Source organism: Scyliorhinus torazame, chromosome 2 (genome assembly GCF_047496885.1).
Source record: "Scyliorhinus torazame isolate Kashiwa2021f chromosome 2, sScyTor2.1, whole genome shotgun sequence".
Classification (NCBI taxonomy): Eukaryota; Metazoa; Chordata; class Chondrichthyes; order Carcharhiniformes; family Scyliorhinidae; genus Scyliorhinus; species Scyliorhinus torazame.
Window position 1 is genome coordinate 198,469,142 of NC_092708.1, and position 20,781 is coordinate 198,489,922.

Genomic DNA, 20,781 nt, shown 5'->3' on the forward strand with positions numbered 1-20,781 from the left:
CTCGCATGCGGGGATCATCCAGGTGGACGGTGGAAAGACAAGAGTCAGACATTGTCAAACAATGTGGGGCATCAGATCTCAGCCCAGAGCGGGTTTTCATCATCGTCCATCCCATAGACCAGACCCGCTGTCACTGCCAAACCACAGCCCGCACCCAGTAGTGCGGCAGGGAAGTATGTATCGCGGAACGGGTTGCAGGTGTGGGGATGGCCGGGTGTGTGATGTCATGTGAGTGTCTCTTTACGAAAGTTTTTTGTCTTATCACATGGCTTCATTGATATCATTGTGTGGGTGGAGCTGGGCTGTGGCTCTGTGAGCTGTTTTTTGGCTTCGCTTTCACATTTGGCCGCGGTGGACTCAGACAGAGAACAGAAGTGTTTTGTCCTGCCTCTCTATTTTCATTTTAAATATCTGTTCCAGTAAAAAAATCATTGATCATAGCTTCATGCTGTTTTGGTAACTTAAAAGATATAGGGCTGGATTCTCCGCACCCCAACGCCGAAATCACGTCCAGTGCTGGGGCGGGGAATCTATTTTCGCGCATGGAATCGGGACCAGCGACGGGTCCATGATTCTCCAGCCCCCGAAAAGTGGCGTATCCTGGAAGTACGTCGCGTTGCGTATCCCCAATCTACAGCCATTGCTGGAGGCCCGCCCCGCTATTCTCCGCCATCGACCGGCTGAAGTCCCGATGGCGTGGATCTAATGTGGTTCTGCTGATCGGGATACTCGTGTGGCGGCTGTGGACTCAGTCCGCAGCCTCCATATTCGGGGATGGGCCGATCGGAGGTCAGGGGGTTCCTCATCCAGGTTGGGGCTGTTTTTGGGCGGGTGGGCCGGGTCAGGCGCACGGCAGATAGGGGCACTATTTAGGATGTCCAGCTCCGCGGTCTGAGCTCGCCATGGAGCTCTGACCCGGAAGTGCGGGGGCCCGTATCTGCAGCTAAAGCTGCGGGCTTCCCAAAGGGTCCCTGCTAGCCCCCTGCAGTTTTTCTGGTGTGAAAGGCCACAGGTTTTACGACAGCGTGGGACATAGTCCCTGAAACGGAGAATCCAGCCCATATTTTGCTTTCTGGAAGGGTTTAAACTTGCTGGTGAGACGTTCTCAGAATCTCAGGAAAAGCCAGAGTGCTGGACCATGCACTTGAAAAGGGGCTTTTGTTTTATGGGATTTTGTTTTTGAATTGAAACAGTTAAGGGGGAATTCATTAAGTGTCATACACAGATTACTGTAGTTGTGGGGTATTTGTATGTTTGTGATTGATAAAAATTCTTGCTGGGTGTTTATATAAATGTTAACTAAGTTCTTAGAATAAAGCTTATTTTGATTTAAAATGTCTCGGAAGACAATTGAATCACACCTCAAGTGAATGCTCTTGTGTTCATCCTAGACAAATTCAACAAAAAAATTATAGGTCAGGTGAACTCCATAATACACTTTGGAATTTTGAAACCCTGGCCCATAACAGTGAATACATAGACACAGGCATCGGGTGAAGCATACAGGAGTGCAGATTGAGTGGGATTGAGTTTAAGAGCCGCGAGGTTTTGCTGCAGCTTTATAAAACTCTCGTTAGACCACACTTGGAATATTGTGTCCAGTTCTGGTCGCCTCATTACAGGAAGGATGGGGATGCTTTGGAGAGGGTACAGAGGAGGTTTACCAGGATGCTGCCTGGACTGGAGGGCATGTCTTCTGAAGAAAGGTTGAGGGAGCTAGGGCTTTTCTCACTGGAGCGAAGAAGGCAGAGAGATGACTTGATAGAGATGTACAAGGTGATGAGAGGCATGGGTAGAATGGATAGCCAGAGACTTTTCCCCAGGGTGGAAATGGCTGTCACGAGGGGACATAATTTTACGGTGATTGGAGGAAGGTATAGGGAAGATGTCAGAGGTAGGTTCTTTACACAGAGAGTGGTGGGTGTGTGGAATGCACTGCCAGTGGAGGTGGTGGAGTCAGAGTCATTAGGACATTTAAGCGACTCTTGGACAGGCACATGGACAGCAGTAAATTGAAGGGGTGTAGGTTAGGTTGATCTTAGATTAGGATAAATGGTCGGCACAACATTGTGGGCTGAAGGGCCTGTACTGTGCTGTACTGTTCTATGTTCTAGATCAGATCAGTCCATAAGAGGGTCATTCAGGAGCCTGGTAACAGTGGGGAAGAAGCTGCTTTTGAACCTGTTAGTGTGTGTTCTCAGACTTTTGTATCTCCTGCCTGATGGGGGAAGTTAGAAGAGTGAATACCCCGGGTGGGAGGGGTTTTTGATTATGCTGTCCGCTTTCCCAAGGCAGCGGGAGGTATAAACAGAGTCAATGGATGGGAAGTAGGTTTGTGTGATGAACTGGGCAGTGTTCATGACTCTCTGAAGTTTCTTGCGGTCCTGGGCCGAGCAGTTCCCATACCAGACTGTGATGCAGACAGATAGGATGCTTTCTATGGTGCACCTGTAAATGTTAGTAAGAGTCAATGTGGACATGCCGAACTTCCTTAGTTTCATGAGAAAATATATGCGCAGTTGTGCTTTCTTGGTTGTAGCGAAGGCATGGGTGGACCAGGACAGATTGTTGGTGATGTGCACGCCTCTGAATTTAAATAATCAACCATCTCCACCTCAGCACCATTGATGCAGTCAGGGGTGTGTATAGTACTTTGCTTCCTGAAGTCAAAGACCAGCTCTTTAGTTTTGCTGATATTGAGGGAGAGATTGTTGTTGTTACACCACTCCACTAAGTTACTTTTGTCCCTCCTGTGCTCTGACTCATCGTTGTTCGAGATCCAACCTACAACGGTCGTGTCATCAGCAAACCTGTAGATGGAGTTGGAGCCAAATTTTGCCACACAGTTCTGTGTGTATAGGGAGTATAGTAGGGGGCTAAGTACACAGTCTTGAGAGGCCCCAGTATTTAGGACTATCATAGAGGAGGTGTTGTTGTTTATCCTTACTCATTGTGGTCTATGGGTCAGGAAGTCGAGGATCCAGTTGCAGTGGGAAGAGCCAAGTCCGAGGTTTGGGAACTTTGATATGATCTTGGCTGGGATTATGGTGTTGAAGGCAGAGCTGTCAATGTATAGGAGTCTTAAGTAGGAGTCCTTGTTATTGGGATGCTCCAGGGATGCGTGTAGGGCCAGAGAATGGTGTCTGCTGTGGACCGGTTGTGGCAGTATGCCAATTGCTGTGGATCAAGGTATTCTGGGAGTATGGAGTTGAAGTGTCTCATGATCAACCTCTCGAAGCACTTCATAATAATCGATGTCAAGGCCACCGGTAGTCATTGAAGTACGTTGCCTGGTTCTTCTTTGGCACCTGTATGATGGTGGTCTTCTTGCAGCAGCTGGGAACTTTGGAACGGAGTAGCAAGAGGTTAAAGATGTCCTCGAGCATATCCGCCAGTTGGTCCGTGCAGGATCTGAGTACACACCGAGGGACCCCGTCAGGATCCGTCGTTTTCAGAGGGTTCACTTTCAAGAAGGCTGATCTGACTTTGGAAGCTGTGACGGTAGGACGGGTGTGTCCGAGGCTGCTGGGGAAGTTGACAACAGTTTGATGGTTTTCTGCTTGAACTGAGCACAGAATGCACTGAGTACATCGGTGAGGGGTATGCTGCTGTCGGAAATTCTACTCAGCTTTACTTTGTAGCCCGTCATAGTGTTTAAACCTTGCCATAACCGACAAGAGTCCGTTGGTCTGTGAATCTAGCTTAGTATGGTATTTTCTCTTGGCATGCGTGATGACTTTGCGGAGGTCATACCTGGATTTCTTGTATAAGTCAAGGTCGTCTATCTTGAACGCCTCAGACCTGGCCTTCAGTAGGGTGTGTATCCCTTGATTAAACTATGCGCTTTTGATGGTCATATACCAGCTGCACGTTCATCAGTGGTACTCCTTTTGGTTTGTGTAGAGCGGCCTGTCATCTGCAGGTGCTCGTAGTGGGATATGCATCCCGCCGATCACTCCCTGGACCCGGAGCATATCGGCAATGGCGACGAACCCCACTGCTTGGGCATCCTGTTGGGCATCCTGTTGGGCTTGGTCCACATTGAAATAGATGTATTGTGCTGACCGGGCATATAGGGCCTTCGTGATGGCGCAGATGCACCTGTGAGATTCTGAATAGCTCCTCATTCGGCACCTGGAAGGACCCCGTAGCATAGAAGTACAGATGATGCGGAGATGCCGGCGTTGGACTGGGGTGGGCACAGTAAGAAGTCTTACAACACCAGGGGCACGATTCTCCTACACCCCACCAGGTCGGAGAATCGCCGGGGGCCGGCGTGAATCCCGCCCCCGCTGTGTCCCGAATTCTCCGCCACCGGAGACTCGGCGGGGGCGGGAATCGTGCCGCGCCGGTAGGCGGAAATCGCGCCGATTGGCGGGCCCACCCCCGGCGATTCTCCGGTCCGCGATGGGCCGAAGTCCCGATGCTGTCAACCCACGCCAGCCGGCGTGGATTGAACCACCTTTCGAACGGCGGGACAAGGCAGCATGGGCGGGCTCCAGGGTCCTGGGGGGGGCGCGGGTCGATCTGGCCCCGGGGGGTGCCCCCACGGTGGCCTGGCCCGCGATCGGGGCCCACCGATCCGCGGGCGGGCCTGTGCCGTGGGGGCACTCTTTTCCTTCCGCCTTCACCATGGTCTTCACTATGGCGGAGGCGGAAGAGACCCCCTCCACTGCGCATGCGCGGGGGTGCTGTGAGCGGCCGCTGACGCTCCCGCGCATGCGTCGCCCGGCAAAGTCATTTTTGCGCCAAAGGCCTTTCCCGCCAGCCGGCGGGGCGGAAATCAGTCCGGCGCGGGCCTAGCCCCTCAAGGTGAGGGCTTGGCCCCTCAAGATGCGGAGAATTCCGCACCTTTGGGGCAGCGCGATGCCGGACTGATTCGCGCCACTTTGGCGCCGGTCGGCGGACATCTCACCGATTGCGGAGAATCCCGCCCCAGGTTAAAGTCCAACAGGTTTGTTTGCATTCCAAACAAACCTGTTGAACTTTAAACTGATGTTGTAAGACTTCTTACATAGACTTTCAGGGCAACTGTCACCTTTGATGGCAACTGGGAACGGGTGCCCTCCCCCATTCCCCCATAGTGCCAGGTGTCCAATGGGCTGGCAGATATGTTGCACTGTCCCCCTGCTCAACCAGAGTCTTCGGCATGCCAGATCCATCAGGTCCACGAATGACTGGCGCTGCCGGTAAACGAAGCCTCATGCAGTGTCTCCTTTCCACATCTCCTCCTTTTCCTCCTCCTCGGCCTGTTGGGTGCCGGCTCTCCATCCTCACGGCTGCGTCCTGTCCCTCTGGGGCACGCTCCACTTCTACAGCTTCCTCCTCCTCAAGCAACTCCAACTTGTACAGCCGCCGTGCATCCCCCAGAGCTGCGGCAACATGGAGGAAGGCCACCATTACTGGTTGAATTCCAATATCCATTGTCTGCAGGGGGATGAAAGATCGACACATTCGAATGGCATGTACCACCGTCCGGGAAACATGGTGGCCCCGGTTGGCACTGTGGACTGTGCCCATGCATGCCCCCCTCTGCTTCTATGGCTGCAACCATGGCCCCTTTGGTGCCTGGGACCACGGGCGCTTCTTGCACTGGTGCCTGCCCCAGCTGCCCGTCCCTGCTACTAGGGGTGCCGTCAGCTGGCGAGGCCCTTGGAATAGGGTTGGGCCCGTAGGTGGGTGGGGGGGAGGCCAGCGCTGGGGTGGTGGGGTGGGAGAGGGGGAGCTGGGGTGCGGGGGTGGGAATACCCATACTGCCGGTGTCACTCTGGAGAACCGGAGGCCAAGGTGGGTGATCAGTGGGGTGCGCAGTGGTAATGGCGGTTCGTGCCTGGGCACCGTCCCAGTCCCGTGGGGTGTTTGCCCGGCCCCACGGTCCTTCCCCGGGTGGCACTGCCAGCTGATGGGGCACTGCCATGGTGCCAGGCTGGCACTGGCAAGGTGGAAAGCTGGCATTTTGTGCACAGTGACGATCGGGCTGGTGTGCCCTGCGTGGATATAGAGGAAGGGGCATTGTGGGGGGATTGCGGGGTGGAGCAGTCTGTTTCTCGGTGCTCCGAGCACTGGGAAACATGTTGCTAAATGTGCTCGCTATGGGTCTTTGTTCCCATTTAGTTAAACCACGGCCAAGGACTTTTCTGGTCTCACTGGATTGGTGTTTCAGATTTTGCACCTCCTCTCAGCACAGAACTGGTCTCCCCACACAGCCACCATAATTTAGCTCAATATCTTTCCTTAATATCTTTTTCCCCTTTCATCTCTGATCCCATTACCCTCAGCACCACTTTGAATTCAGCTTTTCCAAAATATAAAAATCTTTCATGTTTTCCAATTGCCTCCACAAAATGTAACCTTCACTTGTTTACTAATGATACCCATGTACGTTGTAAAAGCCCCTTAAATTCTCCTTTGATATTTGACAGCTTAAAAAACAGGTCCCTATCTATCTCCTAACATAAATTCTTAAAACCCAACTTTTTTACTTGTAAATCTACTTCATCATAGCCTCTCACTATGAATGCGTGCATCGAGTACCTTTATCCCTTTAATCTCTCACCTCTCATAGACAAGCTGGATGCGATTTAACCAAAAAGTGTGGTAGTGCGCGGGAACTGCTGCGAACTTCCCGAAGCTCTGCCCGGTGAGGCCGTCACCGCTATAAAACGTTAATTGGTCAACTAAACGAGGCCCCATGGGCTTCTCGCCGCAAATATTGGTCCCGCCAGCTGATTCGCTGGGACCGTACTCACCAGCCCCCTGCTAACAAGGGAGAGCAGCACTTAAACTGCTCCTGCCCAGCCAAACCCCACTCAGCTCACAGACATGCTGCCGAGACGATCAGCCTCTCGATTCGGCGATGCTGACCTGGGCAGACTACTGGAAGCGGTAGAGGCCAGACGGGATGCCCTGTTCCTCTGAGGGTCACGGAGGGGCAGCCACAGAGCAGCGACTGCCACCTGGAAGGAAGTGGCCGTGTCCGTCAGCTCGGCGACTGTGACCAGGAGGACTGGCACCCAGTACCGCAAGGTCAACGACCTCCACCGGGCCACTTGGTTGAGTTTGCACCGGACCCCTAAGCCTCCCCGCACATACTCTACCCCTGCCCCACATACTGTATCCCCCACATACTGTATCCCCCACATACTGTACCCCCACATACTGTACCCCCCACATACTGTACCCCCCACATACTGTATCCCCCACATACTGTATCCCCCACATACTGTACCCCCTACATACTGTACCCCCCACATACTGTACCCCCCACATACTGTATCCCCCCACATACTGTATCCCCCCACATACTGTACCCCCCACATACTGTATCCCCCACATACTGTATCCCCCCACATACTGTACCCCCCACATACTGTACCCCCCACATACTGTATCCCCCACATACTGTATCCCCCCACATACTGTACCCCCCACATACTGTACCCCCCACATACTGTATCCCCCCACATACTGTACCCCCCACATACTGTATCCCCCACATACTGTATCCCCCACATACTGTACCCCCCACATACTGTACCCCCCACATACTGTATCCCCCCACATACTGTATCCCCCCACATACTGTACCCCCCACATACTGTATCCCCCACATACTGTATCCCCCCACATACTGTACCCCCCACATACTGTACCCCCCACATACTGTATCCCCCCACATACTGTACCCCCCACATACTGTACCCCCCACATACTGTACCCCCACATACTGTACCCCCACATACTGTACCCCCACATACTGTATCCCCCCACATACTGTATCCCCCACATACTGTACCCCCCACATACTGTACCCCCCACATACTGTACCCCCCACATACTGTATCCCCCCACATACTGTACCCCCCACATACTGTACCCCCCACATACTGTACCCCCCACATACTCTACCCCTGCCCCACATACTGTATCCCCCCACATACTGTATCCCCCACATACTGTACCCCCCACATACTTAACCCCTGCCCCACGTACTGTATCCCCCCACATACTGTATCCCCCACATACTGTATCCCCCACGTACTGTACCCCCCACATACTCTACCCCCCACGTACTGTACCCCCATGTACTGTACCCCCCACGTACTGTACCCCCCACATACTGTACCCCCCACATACTGTACCCCCCACATACTCTACCCCTGCCCCACATACTGTATCCCCCACATACTGTACCCCCCCATGTACTGTACCCCCCACATACTGTACCCCCCACATACTCTACCACTGCCCCACATACTGTATCCCCCACATACTGTACCCCCCACATACTGTACCCCCCACATACTGTACCCCCCACATACTCTACCCCTGCCCCACATACTGTATCCCCCACATACTGTACCCCCCACGTACTGTACCCCCCACGTACTGTACCCCCCACATACTGTACCCCCCACATACTCTACCCCCCACGTACTGTACCCCCCAGGTACTGTACCCCCCACATAATCTACCCCTGCCCCACATACTGTATCCCCCACGTACTGTACCCCCCACATACTCTACACCTGCCCCACATACTGTACCCCCACATACTCTACCCCTGCCCCACATACTGTACCCCCCACATGCTCCACCCCCCACATACCCTACCACCCCACATACTGTACCCCCCACATACTGTACCCCCCACATACTGTACCTCCACATACTGTACCCCCACATACTGTACCCCCCACATACTGTACCCCCCACATACTGTACAACCCCCACATACTGTACCCCCCACATGCTCTACCCCCCACATACCCTACCACCCCACACACTTTACCCCCCACATACTGTACAACCCCCACATACTCTACGCCTGCCCCACATACTGTACCCCCCACATACTTTACCCCCCCATACCGTACCCCCCCACATGCTCTACCCCACACATCCTCTACCCCCACATACTTTACCCCCCCACATACTGTACAACCCCCACATACTGTACCCCCCACATACTGTACCCCCCACATACTCTACCCCTGCCCCACATACTGTACCCCCCACATACTGTACCCCCCCACAAACTCTACCCCCACATACTCTACCCCTGCCCCACATACTGTACCCCCCACATACTGTACCCCCCACATACTCTACCCCCACATACTCTACCCCTGCCCCACATACTGTACCCCCTCACATACTGTACAACCCCCACATACTGTACAACCCCCACATACTGTACAACCCCCACATACTCTACCACTGCCCCACATACTGTACTCTCCACATACTTTACCCCCATGTACTGTACCCCCACATACTGTACACCCCCACATACTGTGCAACCCCCACAGACTCACCCCTGCCCCACATACTCTACCCCCCCACATACCGACCCCCCCCACATACTCCATCCCCCACATACAGACCCCCCCACTTACTCTAGCCCCACCCCACATATTCTACCCCCCACATACAGACCCCCCCACATACCGTGCCCCCCCACATACCCTTTCCCCCCCACATACTCTACCCCCGCACCCTCATACTCTACCCCCCCACATACTCTACCCCCGCCCCACCTTCTCTACCCTGCCCCACCTACTCTACCCCTCCACATAGTCTACCCTCCGCCCCACATACTCTATCCCCCCTCATAATCTACCCTCCCACATACTCTACCCCCACCCCACATATTCTACCCCCCCACAAACTCTACCCCCCCACATACTCTACCCCCACCCCACATATTCTACCCCCCCCACAAACTCTACCCCCACCCCACATACTCTACCCCCGCCCCACATACTCTACCCCCACCCCACATATTCTACCTCCGCCCCACGTACTCTACCCCCCATGTTCCCCTCCCTAAACTCCCCACACTATCCCCATCCCCTCCATACTTCCCAAGCCCACACATACTCCCCATCCTCCCCCCACGTACTCCACATCCCCCCTACATACTCCTATTCCACCCCCCCCATGCAGCCGAATCCCTGAGCATTCACCCTTGCACCCACGATGAACCACGAGTGGCTAACCATGCTCCCTCTGTGTCCCCTCAGGGGAAGTTGGTCCACAACCAACGGAGAGGGCCCAGAAGAGCAGCGGGTTTCCAGACATAAGAATCCTCACCCCTAATGAGGAATGGGCCCTGAAGGCTGCGGGACAGAGCAGTGACCACCCTCGAGGTCAGCGCATGACACAGACGTGAGAATCCACTGGCCCCCATCCAGATGACCTGTCAAACATGAGTTGTTAATGCCATACAGACTCACACATCCCTGCAACTGACCACATGTCCTTTCTCCCACAGGACCTGCAGCCGACGGCTGGCTGGACAATCCGGGGTGCCTCTGCCTCTCAATCCGCCTACCAAGAGAACACCTTGGAGGGGAGCTCCGAGGATGTCACCGTTATCACGACACAGCTATCATCCCCAACATCACAGAGACACATATCTTAGTGGGCAACAGTGTGGTCAGGCTTCTGGGGCACATTCTGGTGAGCAGCACACAGTTGCTGATGCACATCAGGTGGAGGCAGGTACGCCCAGGCGAGACAGCAGTCGGGGATCCCAGCTGGGCCCCAGCCAGATACTGGGTCTCTGGATCTGTTTGATCTGGAGCTGATGCAGATGATAAGGTGCGGCCGTGAGATTCAGAGAGGGATGTCAGCGACACCCCAGCAGGTCCATAGCTTACTGGAGGAGTCCCAGAGGCTACAGGCATCATTAGCCAGGTCCTTAGTGGGTATCCCTTATCTCTTTGAGCACCGAGGCAGCAACTCCAGCCCCCAGGTTCTTTGCCTGGGAGTGAGGATGACTACTCATCACCTCGGGTCCCCGCAGCAGCCCTTCCACCAGCTTCACATTTTTCAAAAGGATGACTAATTGGTGCCCGCATGACCACTTGCTGGGGAGGCCATTAGATAGGGGGTCGCTCCAGTTAATTGTATGAAAATATTGCTTAACTGGTGATTATTGGTTTCTTGGTACACTACGGTGGGATCCTGATATAGATCCGCACCCGGCGCCCGTTCTCGGTTTTGGCCTCTCCTGTGATTTAACAGCCTCGTCATGCCTAAGCGCAACGCGGCCATTAACCCCCAATTATTTACAACATGCATAATATTCCCAAAATATTAAGACAGATCCAGCTTCACAAGAGCAATAGAAAAATTTGATGCAGGACTTCCAATGGTGGCCATGGAGTGAGCGGTCACACATTTGGTTGCTCCCGCTCAAGGTGATATTTTTTGGTCCTTTCCCCATCTGAAGGATGAGGTTTTTGGATGGAAAGAGGTGCTGGAGTACCTGGAGAAGGTGTAACTCCTCTGATGTGGCTGGTGAATGGATCCATTAACTAGGAGTTGGGGCAAAAAGAAAAGAGCTGCTGGAGCAGGAGAGTCTTCTTAGTGCACCACAGGCTAAGATGGCGGAGGGGAAAGGGGCTGTTCTGCCTGCCCAGTGGTCAACGGAGCAGCCAGTGGAATTGCTGAATGCTAAGTTCAGCCAGCAAAGGAAGGAGGCCCTGGAAGATCTGGAAGAACTTTGATCGGTCTCTGGAGGTCGACCGAGCGCATAGGGCGCTGATGAGGAGGCCGCAAGCGGCTGAGCCACCAAAGGCGATGATGGTGGCGCGGTTGCACCGCTTTCTGGATAAAGAGAAGATTCTTCGGTGGGCGAGGCAGACGAGGAAGTGCACCTGGGAAGGGAACGAGCTGCGGGTGAACCAAGACCTGGGCGCATAACTGGCAAAGAGGAGGGTCGGGTTTAATCGGGTCAAGGCCGCCCTCTTCAAGAAGGGGTGACGTTTGGGGTGCTTTACCCAGCCCGACTCTGGGTGACTGTTCAGAAGTTTAAATATTATTTTGGCACGCCAGAGGAGGCGATGGAGTTTATGAGAAACAATGAACTGGCAGGAGAAGGAGGACATTGAACTTTGGAGGAGTTTGTGAGGAGATGTCTTTATTCTCGGGAAACATTTCCCCTTGAAATATTCTTTTGGTTTTGATGGCGGTGTGTTTGAAGTGTAGGTCTCTCCGTGGGGGGAATATCAAGGACGAGTGGACCTTTTCTGTTTTTTGGGGGAGCGTGGACTGGGGTGGGGAGGGAGGGGAAATTGTGGTGAGGTGGGTGGGGAATGGGGTTTGGATAAGGGCCACCATGCTAGCTGGGCGGGCTAGTTAATGGGAGTGCAGTGGAGGGTTGTCAGGGGGCAGGTATCAGGGAGGGGGATAAGGTTGTTGTTTTGTTTGGGAGAGGTTAGGAGGGGAAAGTGTTGCTGACAAGGGTGTGGTTGCTGTGGCGCAACTGGAAAGGGAGTGATGACGGTGGACATCTGAGTCCTGGCTCAAGAAGGGATATAGTTGATCAGCAGGGGAGGGGGGGGGGGGGGGGGGGGGAGGGGGAGGCTCCCCCCCCCGCGACCAGGCTGGTCACATGGAACGTGAAGGGGCTGAATGGGTCGGTCAAATGGTCACGTGTGTTCGCGCACCTGAGGAGTGGCACATCTGAGGCGGATGTGGCCTTTTTGCAGGAGACGCACTTAAAGATAGGGGACCAGACAAGGTTGAGGTAAGGATGGGTGGGGCGGGTGTTCCTCTCGGGTCTGAGTATGAAGACGAGGGGGGTGGCGGTGCTGGTGAATAAGCGGGTGGCGTTTGAGGTGGGGCGCATTATGGCCGATTTGTGGGGCGGGGGCGGGGAGGTTCGTAATGACGAGTGAGAAGCTGGGGGGGATTTGCCGGTGGTCCTGCTAAACGTTTATGCCCCAAATTGGCATTTTGTGGATTTCATGAGACGGGTGTTAGGGAAGATTCAAGACCTTCACCATTGCCGACACCTTCTGGCGAAGGAGCTAAAAGGGTTTATGGGGGGCGGGGATGGGGGGGTGGACGCATGGAGGTGTGGGAGGCCAAGGGCGAAGGAATTCTCATAGTTCTTCCATGTGAACCGGGTGTACTCCTGGATTGACGTTTTTGTGGTGGACAGGATGATGTTGGCGGGGGTGGTCGATTCGGCCATCGTGGTCTCTGGGTGAATTTGCGAGTGGACTAGGGGAGGCCCCAGCGCCCGCAGTGGAGGCTGTATTATGGGGTTGTTGGTGGATGAGGTGGTGTGCGAGCGGGTGAGGGCCGCCATCCGGGGGGTATGTGGAGCTGAACGACACGTGGGAGGTCACGGCCGCCACACTCAAGGCAGTGCATCGGGGGCAGTTTATTTAGATTTGAGTGCAAAGGGAGAAGGTGGAACGGGAAGAGATGGCAAGGCTGGTTGAGGATATCCTGAGGGTAGACGGGAAGTATTCGGAGGCCTCGAAGACAGAGTGTTGAAGGAGAGGCAGAGGTTCCAGATGGAGTTCAGGATAGTGTCCATGGGGAAGGTGGCGGGGCAGCGACGGAGGGCCAGACCGGCAGTGTATGAATATGGTGAGAAGGTGAGTAGGATGCTAGCCCATCAGCTGAGGAAGCAGGAGGTGGCAAGGGAAACTGGCAGAGTAAAGGATGAGACCAGAAGGGTGGTGTTGAACCTGGTGGGGATGAATGGGGTGTTTGAGGATTTTTACAGGAGATTGCATGAGTCGGAGCCCCTGGCTTGCAGGGGGGAGGGAATGCCACGATGGGTTGGAGTTTCCCAGGGTGGACGAGGAGTTGGTGCAGAGGTTGGGAGCCCCGATCGAGTCGCGAGAGGTGATGGAGAGTATGGGGGTGATGCAGGCAGGGAAGGCCCCGGGCCCGGATGGGTTTCCAGTGGAGTTTTATAAAACATTTGGGGGGGAACTGGGGCCACTGCTGGTGAGGGCATATAATGGCGCTTAGGAGATGGGGAACTTCCCCCTACACTATCGCAGGCATCCATCTCCCTGACACTGAAAAAGAAGAAGGATCCGGAGCTGTGTGGATCATACCGTCCGATATCGCTATTGAATGTAGACGGCAAGTTGCTGGCAAAGGTGTTGGCTTCGTGAATTAATGGCTGCATCCTGGGGGTGATAGGTGAGGGTCAAACAGGGTTTGTGAAAGGGAGACAGTTGTCGGCAAATGTGACTAGGCTGCTTTAATGTAATTATGATTCCTTTGGCGGGGCAGGAAGTGGAGGTAGCAGTGGCGATGGATGCAGAGAAGGCTTGCAACAGGGTGGAGTGGGAATATTTGTGGGAGGTGCTGGGGCAGTTCGGGTTCAGGCAGGGGTTTGTGGACTGGGTCCAGCTGCTGTACAAAGCACCGATCGCAAGTGTGCGGACGAACTGGGGAGTTTGGGATATTTTGGTCTGCATCGCAGGCCAAGGCAGGGGTGCCTGCTCTCCCATTGCTCTTTGCCTTGGCTAGAGAGCCACTGGCAATGGCGCTTGTTGTGTTATGCTTCTTCATGTAGCATAAGCTGCTTCCTTGATGTATACTCTGACAAAGGAAGGTTCAGACTTGGAGATAGGTTTAACACATTTATTGAAGTGTTAACAATTCTCCTACTTGAGTTCGACTCTCCTGCTAATCTTACTATAGTAACTCAATCTAACTAACCAGTCTGCTCTAATCCATGCGGTGGGTGTGATGCTTCCTGATCTGCCCCTATCTCTCTGAGTGTTGCCTATGGAAAGAGAAAGAGCATGTGTGCCCTGTCCTTTTATATGGGTTGTTCCCGTGTGCTAGTGTTCCTCTGGGTGTCTTGACTGCCCAATTGGTCGTGTCCTATCATATTGACCTATTGGTTCGATGTCTGTGTATCATGATGTCTTTGGTGCTCCCTCTAGTGTTTATTTAGTCCTAATGTATCTACATTAACCCCTTGTGTATTTACAGTGATGCATATCACCACAGCGCTTAGAGCGTTGAGGGGTTGGAAAGGGATTGTGTGGGGGCCGTCTAGCACAGGATGTCGCTGTACGCGGATAACCTGTTGTTATATATTTCGGACCCATTGGGGGCATTATGGGGATTTTGGAGGACGTTGGCTGATTCTTCAGGTACAAGTTGCACATGGGAAAGAGCGAGGTGTTCCCGATCGAGGCCAGAGGGCAGGAGAGGAGGTATGGGGAGTTACCGTTCAAGATAGTGATGGCAAGTTTTAGATACTTGGGCATTCAGGTGATGCTGCGTTGGACGCAGTTGCACAAATTAAATTTGACTCGGCTGATGGAGCAGATGAAGAGGACTTTAAGAGGTGGGATATGCTGGCGAGGCGAGTGCAGACAGTGAAGATGACGGTGCTGCCAAGGTTCCTGTTCGTATTTCAGAACCCCCCAATCTTTGTCCCGAAGTCGTTCTTTGAAAAGGTTAACGTGCTGATCTCTGGGTTTGTATGGGCGGGGAAGACCCCGCGGGTCAAGAGGGCCTTTTTGGAGTGGGAGCGAGGAAGGGGAAGGCTTGAGTTGCCGAATATAATGAACTACTACTGGGCAGCGAACATCACCATGGTTAGGAAATGGCATGGAGGCGGATGGAGGGGACTTCTTCTAGAGGAACGAGCTTAAGGGCATTGTTCACAGCGCCTCTGTCGTTCTCGCCACCAGGCACTCTGTGATTCCAGTGGTGGTGTTGGCCTTGAGGATGCGGGGGTTGTGGAGGCAGCATTTGGGACTGGAGGGTGCCTCGGTGTGAAAATTATAAGTTTGCACCAGGGGCTGGATGCAAGGTGTCAGGGGTGGCAGCAGGAAGGGATTGAGCGATTCGGTGACCTGTTTGTAGGGGGCAGTTTCATGAAATTGGAGGACCTGGAGGAAGAGTAAGAGCTGCCCGGGGGAACGGCTTCGGGTACCTTCATGTTCGGGATTCTGTGAAGGGAGAGGTACCATCCTTTCCTGGGTTACCGCCCTTACGGCTGCAAGACAAGGCGCTGTCGAAGGAGGAGATAGGGGAGGGGAAGGTGTCCGAGGTCTATTAAAAGTTGATGGATTGGGAAGGGGTCCCAGTGGGGGATATAAAGCAGAAGTAGGAGGAGGAGCTGGGAGGGAAGGAGGAGGCCGGGACGTGGGCTGAGGCCCTCCAGAGGGTAAATGCGTCGTCATGTGCGAGGCTAAGCCTCATTCAGTTTAAAGTAATTCATAGTGCACATATGAAGTAGCAAGCATGAGTAGGTTTTTTGGAGGGGGAGAGGACAGGTGCGGACGGTGCACGGGGAAGCCCGGAATCACGTCCACATGTTCTGGCATGTCCAAAGCTAAAGGGGTTTGCAGATGTAATGTCTGAAATGTTAGGGGTAAAGGTGGCCCTGAGTCCAGAGGTAGCGATACTCGTGGTGTGGGAAGATCGGGAGTCCAGGGGTCGAGAGAGGCCGAGTTTTGGCCTTTGCTTCCCACATAGCCCGGAGACGGATATTACTTGGATGGAGGGACTCGGAGTAGCCAAAAGTAAGGGCGTGGATGAGTGACCTGGCAGATTTCCGGAGGCTGGAGAAGGTCAAGTTCATCCTGAGGGGGTCGGTTGATGGGTTCGCTCGGAGGTGAAAACCGTTCATTGATTTCTTTTGGAGGATTGAGGAATCAACAAAAGGGGAGGGGGGAAGAGGGGGAGTAAGGGGATTAAAATGGGGAAGGCATGGCGGGAGGAGCGGCCGAGAGTGGGGAGTACGGGTGGGGGGGGAGTGGACGCTGGTTATTTATAATGTTGTATAATTTTGCTTCTGCTTCAGTTTGTTTTCATGAAAATGCCTGAATCAAATACTTTTATTAAAAAAAGAAAAATGATGCAGCATTGCTAAACATCTTTCCATGTTTTAATACAGAGAAATGAAATGAGACGTCACAGTCTGGATTTAGCATATGTACCCTATTCACTGACAGCACTTCAAACTGAAAAGGATGATGGAGAACACAAACAGACCTTGGGTCACAAGGTAATTACTTCCCTAAAGTGGAGTCACACTTGATGACGGCAGTCAGGCAGGAAGGAGTCAATGATCTCAAAGTTTTAAAAGTTGAAGCACTGACAATGATATCTCGAAATTGTCCTTGTTGCACAGACCTATTTAATTTAATGCATCATACTTTTAATTTTTCTTGCAGGAATGTTCACCCTTGTTATCTGAAAGGGGAAATTTTGTTTAAGGTTTTACATTTCTGTCTTGGTTGTTGTTTCCCATCTCTAATTGCCCTTTAGAAAGTGGAAGTGAGCTGCTTATTGAATCACTGCAATTCAGGTGGTGGAGGTATACCCACAGTTTTGTTAGGGAGGGATGTTCCAGGATTGTGACCCAGATACAGTGACTGAACGGTAATATGGTTCCAAGTCAGGATTGTGAGTGCCTTGGACATTTGAGCTACACTTTGGAGGTTGGTTTCTGCACATCAGGAGATGTTACCGCAGAACAGGAGAGGTGTGAGCAGCAACATCAGCAATAGCTGCTGGTCGGAGACCTGCAGCTGCACAGAATGGAGGACAGCATCACATAACGCGCCACTCACAAGAAACACACTACCTGTGACAGGGTGTACAACCAGAGGTGGAATTTCCCTGACATATCTCGAGAACTCAGAAGGCACCTGTTCGCAGGAAGACTCGGCAATCAGGATATGAGGCAGGCAGCAAAAGACAAAGCTGAAATCTCTGCAAATCTCTGCAACCAGGGGCAAAATTCTCCCGAAACGGCGCGATGTCCGCCGACTGGCGCCCAAAACAGCGCCAATCAGACAGGCATCGCGCCGCCCCAAAGGTGCAGAATGCTCCGCATCTTTGGGAGCCGAGCCCCAACATTGAGGGGCTAGGCCGGCGCCAGAGGAATTTCCGCCCCGCCAGCTGGCGGAAACAGCCTTTGTTGCCCCGCCAGCTGGCGCGGAAATGACATCTCCAGGCGGCGCATGCGCGGGAGCGTCAGTGGCCGCTGACAGTTTCCCACGCATGCGCAGTGGAGGGAGACTCTTCCGCCTCCGCCATGGTGGAGACCGTGGCGGAGGCGGAAGGGAAAGAGTGCCCCCACGGCACAGGCCCGCCCGCGGATCGGTGGGCCCCGCGCCCCCCCCCAGGACCCCGGAGCCCGCCCACGCCGCCTTGTCCCGCCGTTCAAAAGGTGGTTTAATCCACGCCGGCGGGGGGTCGGAGAATGACGCCCTAGAAGTGCCAAGAGAATGACCCACCCTGCCACTATTCCTGAGGTCATAGATACCAGTCTTCAGTTAATTCAATCGCAAGAAATGGCTGAAAGCACTGAAGGCAGCAAAGGCTACCGGTCCTGGAAACAGTCTTGTACTCCAGAACGAGCCACATTCCCAGCCATGTTATTCATGACAGTTATATAACTCTGGCATCCAGCTTACAATGAGGAACATTTTCCAGGCGGGTTCTGTCCACTAAAAGTACGACCAATTGCACCTACCCAATTAGCACCCCATCAGTCGACTCAATCATCAGCAAAGTGATGGATGGTTTTGTCGGCAGTGTGTCAAGCGATGCTTACTCAGTAATAACCTTCTCACTGATGCTCAGTTTAAGTTCCATCAGGAACCTAAGTAAAGGTTCCAGAACTCAGTAAAGGCCCAAACACAGACAAAAGAGCTGAGTTCCAGAGATGTGGTAAGAGTGGTTGTCCTTGGCATCAAGACAGCATTTGAGCGAGTGCGGCATCAAGGAACCCTGGCAAAATTGAAGTCTACGAAAATGGGGTCAAATTCTCCACTAACTGGAGCCATCCTCAGCACACAGAAAGATTGTTCTGCTTAATGGAAGCTGATCATTGCAGGAGTTCTTCAAGGTGGTGTCCTAAGTCCAACCATCTCCTGCTGCTTCCCTCCATCATAAGATTAGAAGTAGGGATGTTTGTTGCCGATTATACAATATTCAGTGGCATTAATTTTTTTTACTGTATTTTTATTCAAGTTTCTTAACATTTTAACCTAACATTACAAAATAAAACCAACACAAAACTCCAAACCCGCTCCCCCCAACACCCTAAACCACCTCCCACCTTAACCCCTCCTCCCCCCCCCCCCCCCCAGCAGTCGATGGTAATCAGCTCCTTGAAATGTCGCATTAACAAGCCCCAGCTCTTGTGGAATACCTCGCTCACCACCCCCCTCCACCCAAAGCAAATGTTACCTTTTCCAATTCGATTATATCCCCCAGCCACACCGAGGCACAAGGCGGAGAAACTGACCTCCACCCCAACAAGACCCATCAGCAAATGATCAACGAGGCAAAGGCTAAAACATCTGCCCCATGCCTATCTGCAGCTCCAGCAAGTCCGACACCCCATATACATATACACCCCACCCCCCCACTCCCCCCCGGGACTGGGCTCCAAATCCATGTGCAAGATCGCTGACATGGTGCTGAAGAGCGACCTCCAAGATTTCTCCAACTTTGGGCAGGACCAAAACATCTGTAAGTGATTGGCCACCACCATCAGACTCCCCGAGTACTTCCCTGGGGCAAACAGAAGCGGCACCATTGCCAGCACCCGCAACCCCGACCCTTTACAAGAGCCAACCTCCATCCTCACCCACAAAGCCTCCAGCTCCCGACTCCAACCCCGCACCATTTCCATGTTCGTCGCTCAATAATAATACATCAGGTTTGGAAGGGCCAGGCCCCCTGATTGCTGCCCCCTCTAAGGCACTGTCTTCCGAATCCTTGCCACCTCACCTGCCCACGGAAATGACGATAAAAAATGATTGCGGCAAAAAGACCGGTAAGCACTGAAATAAAAATAAAAACTGCGGCAAGATATTCATCTTAACCGGCTGCACCTGGCCTGCCAACGATAGGGGAAGGCTATCCCACCTCAGTAATTACGCCTTGACTCTGCCCACCAGACTCGTAAAGTTCGACTTACGGAGCAAAGCCCAGTCCTGCACTCCCAGATACCTAAAGTGGGTTGTTGCCACTCAAAATGGTAACGCCCCCCCCTTCCCGACTCCCAACCCTGGAGAAGACACCACAAAACACTCACTTTTTCCCAAATTTAACTTGTAGCCTGAAAAAGCCCCATATCTCCTAAGCAGTCCCATTATATCCCCCACTGAAGAGCTCAAGTTGTACAGCAGCAGGCCATCAGCATATGGGGACGCCCTAAGCTCCACCCTCTCACTCACTGTCCCCATCTGTTTACCCTAGCACTCAGCGCTATGGCCAAGGGTTCTATTGCCAGCGCAAACAGAAGGGGAGGGGACATGGGCGCCCATGCCTTGTTCCCTAACTAAAAATACCCTGAATTCATCTCATTTGTGCGCACACAAGCCATCGGATCCTTAAACAGCAATTTCACCCACGCCACAAACCTAGGCCCAATTCCAAACCTCTCCAACACCACAAACAAATAGCTCCACTCCACTTGGTCAAACGCCTTTTCTGTATCCCGCGCCACCACCTCCTTGTGATGCCTGTCAAAGTGCTTGGAAAACAGCCGCTCAAACTCCCCTGCCATCACCTTGGCCAGCTTATCCACGTAATTGGCATGGCCCCACATGGCGAGCCTGCTCCCGCTATCCTTCCTCTCGCTGAACTCCCCACCAAACTCGCCGGCGGACTTTCCTTTTCTGGGTTTTCGACATCTTGTGCTTGCCTTAGACTTTCCAAGTGATAATCATCCAAGTGAAAGGAAGTGGCCAGCTCCAACAAGAGAGAATCTAACCATCTTCCCTGCACTTTCAATGGCATTACCATCACTAAACGACCCAACAGCCGCAACCTGTGGGTTACCATTGACCAGAAACTTGACTAAGCCAGCCATATAAATACCTTGGCTGTGGGAGCGACTCAGAGGCTGGGAATTCTGCAGTGGATAACACACCTCTTGCCTCCTCACGGCCTGTCCACCATCCTCAAAGTATGAGTCAGGAGTATGACTCTCCACAGGCCTGGATGCATACAATTCCAACAACACTCAAG

At 53.2% G+C, this 20,781-nt stretch overlaps 1 protein-coding gene across 4 annotated transcripts in view; it reads left to right on the forward strand.

Moving 5' to 3' along the window:
* Positions 1–20,781, forward strand: part of LOC140394997 (uncharacterized) — a 403,426-nt gene that overhangs the window by 278,446 nt on the left and 104,199 nt on the right. For all 4 annotated transcript variants that reach the window (XM_072482288.1, XM_072482301.1, XM_072482311.1 and 1 more), the window contains one exon: positions 16,685–16,795. In XM_072482288.1, the coding sequence (XP_072338389.1) occupies positions 16,685–16,795 (111 nt within the window). The remainder of the gene's footprint in view (positions 1–16,684; positions 16,796–20,781) is intronic.